The following is a 10,482-nucleotide window of genomic DNA, read 5'->3' on the forward strand; positions in this document are numbered from 1 at the left end:
CCAACTAAATCTGTCCTTTCCCTGAAATCTTGAGTTGTGACCGTTATCACTGTCATCTCAGCCTGTTCATGTAGGAACCCAGAACTGGGTTGAAGTGGAAGACTTGTGTAAACATAAATCCAGTTTTATATGGTTGTCTGATTATGTTCTTACAGCACATGTTTTCTGACAGACCATTCAGGTGCATCGCTTGCAATTCGGCTGAGGGCAGGGGTTGGGTTGAGCCCTTTGGTAATGAATGACGAATATTTGTTAGTTTTGAATTAAGGGAGAAGAATAAACAACAACGCTGAACACCGGACTGCTCCGAAGTCGTTTTTTCTCTTAATTCAGCGCCCCCAGGTGCGGCAGGGCCCAGTCCCGGGGCGCGGTTCAGGGGATGGGAGCGGGTGTGTGAGGGGTTCGGGGCCTCCCCCGCTCGGTTTAAACACAAACCGGACCGAGCTCGGCGCGGGGGCTGCCAGGGCCTTACGGTGAAACCGCCCGAGCGTGGGAGCCTGGGAAAGTTTATTATTGCAGCCTAAAAGCCGCTTCCCCCGGTTGTCCCCCCCGCCCCGGCTCCCCGCGCTCCCGGCCGGCGGGCGGCGCTGCGGGCGCGGCGGGCGCGGCGGGCGGCCATGGCGGAGCGGCGGAGCGGGGCGGCCGAGGGCCTGGCCCGCCTCTCCGAGTGGGCGGACGCGCATCTCAGCCTCCTGCGGGTAACGGGGACGGGGGGGACACACACACGAGGGGCGGGGGGGAGCGGGGCTGAGGGAGCCCCGGCTCGGCCCGGCCCGGCCCGGCCCGGCCCGGCTGAGCCCCGCTCTCCTCTGCCCGCAGAGCCTGAGCGCCGGCATGGCGGTGGCCGGGGCGCTGGTGCTGGCCCGCAGCGTCCGGATGGTGAGTGCGGGGGACCTGGGGGGTTCCGGGGCTCCCTCCCGGGCCGGCGGGGAGGTGACGGGCCCACGGCGCGGTGGGAGACGCCGGTTTCCCTTCGCAAGCGGTATCTCGGCGGCCAGAACTGAGGCACCTTCCTCGCCCCCTTTTTTTTTTTTTTTCGGTGTTTTCTGACGCTTGAGCTGGTTGTTCATCTCGGCTGCAGCTTCCCGGCCCTTCAGCTCTGTGGGCGGGCTGCGCGGACTCGTCCCCCGAGGCCAAACGAGCAGAAATCGAGGCGGTTTCCTCGCATCTTTTCTCCATACAGAACAGAAGCCGCTTTTTGAATATTTTGGACTGAAATCTTCCTGCACTTCCTGAAATGATCCGGTCAGGGCATGTGCCAGCGCTTCGCTGCCAGTCCCCGGCAAAGCGGTGGGTGGGGAGAGACCCCTCCCTGTTTCTTCCAGATGTTTAAAAAATAATAATTACTCTGATCTTCAGTCTGTACAGTTCTAAATGCAGTTTGCTATGAGAGAACATTTGTGTACAGTTTTTACTTCAGAATCTTACCGGAAAGCCTGAACTACAAATGTGCCAAAATTACTTTTTTATTTCTGTTTTTTTATTATTTTTCTTTTAAACCAAGGGTTTGTGCGTGTGTTAACCAGGCTGTTGGAACTCCCAGTGCAGATGCGATCAGACATGAACAACTTCTGCTTGTAAAAACCTTCAGGCCCTCAGTCTGCGAGGTCCTGAATTTCTGTATTCCTAGCGGGAGACCATGCGGACCACAAATGGGGAGGTTTACTGAATAAATAACATACAGGAGAAAAGTCTTTGAGTTTAGTCGTAGTGTTTTGCTTTTTTTATTTCCCCCAAGGGCTGGTGCATCCCAGCAGCTGTACATCAGCAGATGAACCCTTTTCACCGCGGTGTTAGTCAGTGTTCTACAACAGGCTTCTTCCAGTGAGACCTCACAACCCCAGTGTCTTAAATTCTGCGTGTCTTAAATCCCCATTAATGTCTTAAATCCCCAGTGCCACTCCTTCTCCCTCCACCCCCTAAACCAGGTGCGTGCTGCTGGCCAAGTCTTTGCTAAGCTTTGTTTTCCTGTGTGATCATGTAACTGCCCCTTTGAATCCTCCCGTTAATCAAGGGCTGTGGTATCACATTTAATCTTCTTGTGATCTGTTCCAAGGTGTACACCTGCTTTTGTCCCTCTCCATTTTTACTCCCTTATCAAAGCCCGTGTTGTTTCTGCCCTCTCTGCTCCACCTTTGTTTTCAGTGTGTCTGTTCTTTGCTCCTGTGGCTTCCTCTCACCCCTATTCTAGCACCATCCAGGCCACTTCTAAAACACTCTTTTTGCCGTGAATCAAGTGAACTTCAATCTGCACTGCTCAAAAAATGTCACTTTGTTCTTTTTTTAAACCTTGCTTTCACACCCACCCTTCAGACTGCAAGCCCTGTAAAACAGGGAACATCCCCAAGTGTCTGCAAAGGCTGGCACATAATGGCTTCTGCAGCTGAGTACTGTTAAATATATATATATACACTTGCCCATGCTGTCTAAAAGTAGATCTGTAATTTGCCAAACTGTTTTAAGAAGTTGTCACTTTAATGTGATTGTAACTGCTCAACTTTGGATTTCTTTGTTTTGTTTTTTTTTTTTTTTTTTTAACTGTCTTACTCTTCTTTCCATCAACAGACAACAAAGTTTACAAGTGCTTTGGATATACCTGTGGAGTTTGTAGAAAAGAATGTGAAATTGCGGGGGACATTACATCACATCACGGAGAAAGGCCTGGAAGTTGAACACATTCCCATTAGCATCCCTTTCATTACATCGATACAGAGAAAATGTAAGTACGAGTAGGTGAAGAACAAGGGTAGGAATGAAACGGTGCTGTTCTTGGTGTGTCTGCACAGAGAATTGGCAGTGGCAAGCTTGAGAGGAAAGTTTAGGGTACAAGTCTTTTGGTCTTTTCATACTTTACAGGTAGGGAACTAGGGAAAAAAGGACTGCGAGAAGACCTGGGGAGAGAGCTTGCCAATACACTATTTGTATTAATTAGCATCATTATCCTGATTTTTTCTGGCAGCGAAAGCTAGCATGCAGGCAGTTCATTCGCTTGCATAGCTCAGCTCCTTCCTGGCAAAAAGCCTCTATGGGGATTACGCGTTTATTTAGGGATGAGGATCTGGCAGCCACATACACAAACCCATCCTTACTGGTTTCGGACAGTTTTTCTGTGGCTTTGCAGTTGTCCATCAACCCTGCAGTCACACTCCGACTTTGCGAATACCTGCAGGTGCTGGTGCTCTGTTCACAAATACCTGCAGGGGCTGGTGCTTCTTGCCTATTGTTTCTGCCCCTTCGGATAAAATGAGAGTGGCTGATAACACAAGCAGTTCTATTTGTATGCAAAATAAACTAGCTTAAACCACTTACACTATCTTGAATTATTTTTTTTTATTGAAGGAGAGGTGCAACCAAATTCTTACTTGCAAATGAGTAGTGCTTTGGGGAACTAACATGGATTCTTTTCCTTTTTTTTTTAAGACCATGTGAGTGAATTCATTACCAACAGCGGAGAGGCTGTGCAAAGCATGAATTTCCTTTGCTGCATTCAGTAACAAAGTTTTCTCTGTCTGCAACCAGGGCAATCAAAAGGTCTTCTGCTGGTAAGGCTTGCTGGGGTGGAGCTGGCTCCCAGCGGCATGGCCTGGTTACAGCAGGAGTTGAAACCCAGGCAAATGGTGTGGTTCCAGCTGCTTGGGAGGGACGACTTGGCACTTGAGTGCCTTGTTTTAGTAAATAAGGTAAATATCATGACAAAAAATTACTTTTATCTGCAGTTTAACTGAATTGCATGACCACAATCATCTCACTACATTTAAGAAATGTTATAATTTATCCATCCTGATACAAATTTTAAATGTTATGTTTGTAAATCTGAGTTCAAGACCGGTATTTTTGCAGACTGATTCGTGACACGAGCATATTTCTCTGTCAGATAGTACTAGGCTGTATTGTGTAGTCCTGATTAGCCTAATATTTAGTCCAGCAAATGTTCTCTCACAAATGTGTTGCATTAGTATTGTCAGCTGGATTCCTCTTAACTTTTAACTCTTTCTGCCAGAGCGTCGATTTAGCCATAAGTAAAGCTTGTATCTCAGAGGGAGTTCACACAAAAAAATAAATAAAAATGTGTTTTAAAGGTGAAGTGAGTATCATATTTATTGTGCCTTCTTATAGGGTCGATTTCTCAGCGTATGCTTAAATGAAGAGATCTTGAGACAAGGACTTGGCAGAACAGCGCGTATTGAAGGACTGCATCATGATTCCCGCCTGTACTGGAAGCTTCATAAAAGGCTGCTTCGAGCAGAGTTAAGGGCCTTGAAGAAAAATAAAGGAATATGGAAAGGAGAAAGCTACTCTGAAAGAATTAGAGATCGTATAAGCAACAATAAATTTGTACGGACACTGAAACAGTTTGCGAGCTGGTTAAGAAGCTCTATTTCAAGGTAGAAAGGGAGACTTGCTTGGAGGAATGCCAGCTCCCCAAGTGATGTGCTTGATATAAAGTAGAAGTTCATGATAAAAAACAATGCCATGATTTCTGAGGATCCCTGTATTGAACAGAAAACCTGTGAAGTTTCCTAATGCCATATTATAATCCATGTGGGATTGAACTTTAGTAGTAGTATGCAAACCACAAATTAAAATGTTCTGAAGCTGAACTTTTCCACAATAATATCCTAAATTAGTTGTCAAGTTTGTCACCTGCTTATTACCTACACAGCTGTGTTAACCAACCAGTGAAAGCAGTCGAGTCCAGTTTTTAAGAGGTGCAGAGTGTTAGTTACAGGGTAGGGCCTTAAATGTGTCTCTATTACGTGTCATGACTGCGTAGCCCATGTGGGTTAGAAAACTCCCTCTCAGACCTTTACAAAGCTTGTGGTGTGTTTACACGAGTGTTCTGTTTGAATTTTGTTCTTATACTACTTTTCTGTACAATTTGTGTTTTAAAAATCTTTCTTCTTGAATAATGAGTTGCATTGTTACCGATATAAAAGGTAATTTGTTACAGCTGATCTTAAAAAGCTGGTAAGTCAAAACAACTAAAGTTTCTCAGGGGAAAAAAAAAATCACTTGGTATATCAAAGAATATAAATCACTATGTCAGTAATCCAAATTTCTAAAAGACAACATTCACTTGAAGAGGGAAAACTTAATGCTGTTTGATGGTTCTATAATATCTAAAATTAGATGAAAATTAACATGATATTTGAAAAGGTGGATCATACTGTACTAAGAACTTAAATTCTTGTTTCAGTTTTGAAACGTGTTAAATATGAGAGGGTATTATTATTTATTTTGTAAATATTCTCAGAATAAAGATTGAATTTATGTTCATTGTTACTACATGTTTTATATACCAAGCACTTGAGCTTTGTTTAATCTCCCACAGTGCCAATATTTAAAGTGAAGTATTTTACAGTTTTTCTTTCTTTTTGTGTGATTCCTTGACAATGAAATACCAGGGGGAAGAGTGTGGTACAAAAAAATCTTAATTGCTGAGCATTTCTTGTCTGACAATTAGTTGCAATGTCATCATTTTCTCTGCTGGCTTCAGAGCAAAATTGTGAATCCTGAGATCCTAAAAAAAAGCAGCTTTTCCTTGGGTAAGAATAAATGTTAGTGCTTCTTTACTTTCAGGGGTGAGGCTGGTTTTTGCAAAGCATGGTGAGCAGCTAGCCATGCAGCTCAGTGTTGGAAACCAATGTGGGGGGTGGGAAGCAGCTCTGTGGGCAGAGGCAGATCTTCATGTGAGCTGGGAACCAGGTGTCTGCCTGTTTAAAAAAAACGAAGTTTAAAAAGAAGCGAAGCATCTGGTTTTGTGCATTATACACGGAAGGGCTGGGCCAAGCACTGCCGTGGTACCTGGACATGAAAGTCATACAGGTGGTCAGGGATTCGGGAGCGGCTGTAGCATCCTCCAAAGCAAAACTCAAAGTTGACTTTTAACCCCAAACTACAAATTCAGTCTCAGCAATAATCCACTTCTCAGGGGGAATTAGAGGTGTTCCTGTTCCTATGTCTGGTAAGTAGAAAGAGCTGTTCCAAACTGGGCATAATTGTACAGTTATGACAGGTTTTTTTTCTGTAATAGTTAAATACAATTCTACCTGGACTTTGCGCTTCTGTTTTGTAAATGATTCATAGGATTTATCATTAAAATTCACTGTAAAGCTCAAAGATATCAGGAAACTGCATGCTACTTTTCTAGCAAGGAGAGGTGAGGTGTGGGCAAATGTGAACCAAGTTTGTTCCCTCACAGCTTGCCTCTTAGCCCTTTTTACCCTTGCTGGAGTTCAGAAAAGCCCTAGAGATTTTTCTAAATTACAGCAAATTGCTGTATCCTTTCTGTTAGGTTGTGGCTTATGAAGGATTTGTAAAAGGTGGCAATACAGCTGCTTTATCATTTATGTCATTTATATCCCCTTGATCTGAACTAAATTTTTAAAGTTCCCTGTATTGGTGGCAGTGAGGCAGTCTAACAAATAATTTTGGAAGGAACTACGGAGAAGTGTGTCTAAATCTTTGAGTTCAGACCTCTGATCTCTTTTTGTGTTTGTTGCACAAGACAAGCAGTTCTTGGTTAGAATACAAACCCAAGGAAGCAGCTTTGTGTACGGGATCAGTGCTGTAACGGACAAGGCTGGTCTCACAGAGAGTAACCTAGTGGTGTGGGATTTGGGATTGCAGTGATAAATGATTTCACGAGAGTCAACTCCTGTAATTGTTTGTTAATGCTCTTTTCCTTATCATCCAGGGCTTATCTGTCTAAAAAAAACCAACAACACACCCTGCCCCCTCAAAAAAAGCAGGGCTCAGTTCAAAGCTGTGCTTTCCATCTGTGCAAGGCTTGAGAGGTTGCAGATCTTGTCTCCGTGGGAGGCCTGTCTATTGAAAAAGCCGTAACAGGAGTAGAAACAAATAGCTCTGCAGGACCAAGTCGAGGAACGGGGTGGGAGGCTGGGGGAGAAGCTGCACTTTTCTCCATTGTATAAAAACACCCTATGCTGCCTCTGAGGAGCACTATCCCATCCTTTTAGCCACAGCAGCAATGCACGTCAGAGTATTCCCAAGCAGAGGATGCGGTTCTTGTGTGATTAGGAATAAGGACAATAATTAAACTGTTTAGCTCGTGTGCCTTTGCCCCTGCAACTGTGAATATGCTGTGAGCAATACGACATCTTAAAAAGATCATAGGGAGTAAGAGGAGAGGCCTCCAAACGGCTCACTAAGAAAAATGTCTTCGGCATTGCACAGGCTTTTTATTGCTGGTGCGGCATGTAAAGCAAATGGTTGTCGTAAACCCGACAGCGGTGGGCACGGCGCTCTCGCCTCCTTCCCTGACAAAGGCAGCAGCGAGGCCCCGTTAAGCGCCTGGGGCGGCTTCCCAGGGTGGGGCGGGAGACAGCAGTCACCTTCCTCAGGTGACCTCTCCTGTTCATTGCAATATTCCCGCTCTTTTCCTGGTCTGAGGGAGCTCACACCCTATAAAACTCTCCTCAGTCACCCACGGGACCATCAGGTATAAAAAGTTACAATTCTGAAAGCAGATTTTGAGAGTTCACCTCCTGCACCAGGGCCGCGTTCTCTGCTGCCAGGAGGAAGCCCAGAGCTTTTGGTGGCTGCCAGTACACCCTATGTCAGGGACATCAGAGCTGAGTAAGTACCGGTTATCGCTTCCCTGCCATTAGGTTTGCAGGTGAACAGCCCTTGAAGTTCACTGCAGATTTTTAAAGGGGATAAAAACAGGCCGGGGGGGGGGGGAGGTCCCTCAGCATTCTCTGCGGCTCCAGGGCTGCTCTGGCATCCCGCCAGCAGAGCCTGGGAGGAAGCGCGGTGAGGAAGGGCGGGAAGGGCGGGCTGTGAGGGAACACCGTGAGGGCACAAGGTGAGGAAGGGCTGTGAAGAAAGGCTGTGAGGGAGGACAGGGAGCACAGTGAAGAAGGGCTGTGAGGGAGGATGGTAAGGGAGTGCAGTTAGGAAGGGCCATGAGGGAGGACAGTGAGGGGGGGCTGTGAGGGAGGACGATGAGGAAAGGCTGTGAGGGAGCGCGGGCGGTGCCGCCCCGCGGCAGGTGCGGCGGTTGCCGCCGTCCCGCGCGTCTCCATGGCGCCCGCCGCCGGCGGGGCGAAGCTGAGCCCTGAGGGGCCGCCCCGCGCCCTCAGTCCCCGCCGGACCGCTGCCCCCAGCCCCGGCTCGGGGAGCGCTGTGAGCCCTCCGTGAGGAGACTCTGACGGGGCAGCGGGGGGCTGAGGGCCCCTCGCCCCGCCGCAGGCGTGAGGCGGGGCGGGCGGCGCTGAGGGCGGCCCGGGCAGCGGCGAGGGGTGGCGCGGCGCCCCGCCGGCTCGGAGCGGACACACAATGGAGCAGGTTGAATGGGAGCGGGCGCGGGGCCGCCGCAACACCGGGGCTGGATCGCCGGCCTCAGCCGCCGCTCGGCGGGCGGGCGGGCGGCAGCGCGCTCCGCTCCGGGCACGGCGCCGCACCGGGTTTCCCCTGCGCTCCGCGCCGGAGGGCGGGCCGGGCCGGGGCGGGCCGGGCGGCAGCGCCGTGCGTTTGAACGGGAGAGCAGGTTGTGGCGGCGGCGGCGGCGGTGCGGGACGGGAGCGAGCTGAACCCGGTGCTGTACGGTGAGTGCGGGCGGGATGGCCCCGGGCGGGGACGCTCCTCTGCCGGGGCGCCCCGAGCCCCTGGCCCCTGAGGTGCGGGTGGGTGCGGAGGTTCCCTGCGGCGGGGCTGGGGTGTCCCCGGGAGGGCACGGACTGCCCGCCCCTTTGGGAACCTCCGCTGCGCTTTGGTTGGGGAGTTAGTGCTGGGTTTTCCCGGTGTTTGCAGCCGAAAGTTAAGATGAGGGCTTACAAGATGTAACTTCCCCCCCCCCCGACAAAATGTTGTTCTGGTCGGTGAGACGCTGTGTACCTGTTACACTCACTTTATAAAAAAAACCACCACCTGTCCTTTCCCTGGAGCCACAGAGGCGGGCCCGACCCAGGGCATCCTTGGAGGGGGTCCCCGAGGGCAAGGCCGGCGCCCGCAGAACTGCCGGCACCGGGGGCTCTTCCTCGGTGCTCCGGGTGTAGCTGGTGTGGGCCGGAGTCCCAAGGGGCTGCTCCTGCCGTTGCGCTGGCCGTGTTTGTTCTGTTGGTTAAATAATGAATCACGCCGGATAAACTTTCAGTCGTCTTTTGGGCTCTTTGCCCCCTCTCTTGGGGGTAAAACTACTGCTGCCGTGTGGCGCGGGAAGCTCTGCTTTAGGGGTTGTGTCGGAACGATTGCAGCACCCGGTTTGGCGATGAGGTAAAACCAGAGTCGCTTGGTATGGCTTAGGCCAGACCGTGTTAAATGAGGCTTGACGTAAAATCCTGACCCCGCGGAGAGGAGGGGAGGGCATCACCCGAAGGGTGTTGCAGGGTGCAGCGCTTACGGAACATGCTTGGTCGAGTTGAGAAGAGTCAAGCCTCTTGCTGGTTTGACTCCTTCCTAAAAATACCTCGTTTGAGGATTGATAATCTACTCCATAAGCCATTTTTTCAAGGAAAAAGTACAGTGAGCTGGGAATTATACTCTATGCATGTTTTGTTGGAATTAAGCAGCTGTGTAATTCTGGGAACTTCAACTCTGGCTGACCGAAAAGTGTTTTTAGAAGAAGTGTTATTAAATTCCAGGGAGAAAGGTATAAGCCTTATCTGATGAACTAGTCATAGGCTCTTTGTTTAAAGTGTGCTTTAACTCCCAAGTTATAAAGCACAATGTTTGCCTGTTTTCAGTGGACTCCCCTGATTTACTTGTCCTTGAGTCTTCTGGCCTGTATGTTACAAAACTTAGAGGAAGCGAAACAAAATTTGAGTGTCTGTTGTTCTGAAATTTGAAGGAATACCTGCACATAACATTATTGAAAAGATAGACAGGGTTCAACCCTGTAACGAGACACCTAAGTTAAAGGTAGTGTGGTATATGGAAAGAAAATGCAGACTTTTTGGGAGGTGAGAGACAGCAAAGTGCATGTGCACTGTTAAAAAGTCATCCTGTTTCTTTAAATGTTAACTCCTTGGAATAAGTTTGAGAACACTACTTTTCTTTCTATTTTTTTTTTTTTTAAAAACTCTGAAGGATGCTTTTTCTAGGTTTAAAAATGCCAGTAGGCTGTTACAGAAAAAATGTTATGTGTTATCAGTTGAAGATGTGTGACTTATGAAAAATGATCTGACTGGTTGCAAACGCTTTCTGCTTTCATGCTACCTATTGTCTATAAAAATGGGGATCAGCTGGTGGTTTTGGATCGAGTGGTGCACAACTCATTATTTTAACAATACTGGCTCAGCTTGGGAGGTTGCCTAGGGAATTGATTTAATGCTTCTGTCCTTTCACCCTTTGAGGCGGGTGTCCCATGATGATTTTGATCAAAATGACCAGTATTTGTAAAGGAGAATAAAATTTTCACTCCGTAAAAGCAAGGGAGAGGCCACCCGCTATTAACAGATCCCAGTTTTGCCTGAGTCGATCTGTAATTTAAAACACTGTCAAGAAATATCCGTGGCAGTA

General features: G+C 48.3%; 1 protein-coding gene across 2 annotated transcripts; it reads left to right on the forward strand.

The window, feature by feature from the left end:
* The first annotated feature begins 600 nt into the window (after positions 1-600).
* On the forward strand, positions 601-5,364 carry C9H3orf33 (chromosome 9 C3orf33 homolog). 2 transcript variants are annotated; one of them, XM_074834397.1, is made up of 5 exons: positions 601-698; positions 820-879; positions 2,566-2,719; positions 3,520-3,680; positions 4,117-5,364. In XM_074834397.1, exons 1-5 carry the CDS (start codon positions 618-620, stop codon positions 4,387-4,389), a joined length of 729 nt encoding a protein of 242 aa, XP_074690498.1. In that variant the 5' UTR covers positions 601-617; the 3' UTR covers positions 4,390-5,364. The 2 variants fall into 2 exon arrangements, with proteins under 2 accessions (XP_074690498.1, XP_074690499.1); XM_074834398.1 differs by lacking the exon at positions 820-879 and having other exon boundaries at positions 610-698.
* The last annotated feature ends 5,118 nt before the right edge of the window (positions 5,365-10,482 follow it).

Source organism: Strix aluco, chromosome 9, assembly GCF_031877795.1.
Source record: "Strix aluco isolate bStrAlu1 chromosome 9, bStrAlu1.hap1, whole genome shotgun sequence".
NCBI classification, from domain to species: domain Eukaryota; kingdom Metazoa; phylum Chordata; class Aves; order Strigiformes; family Strigidae; genus Strix; species Strix aluco.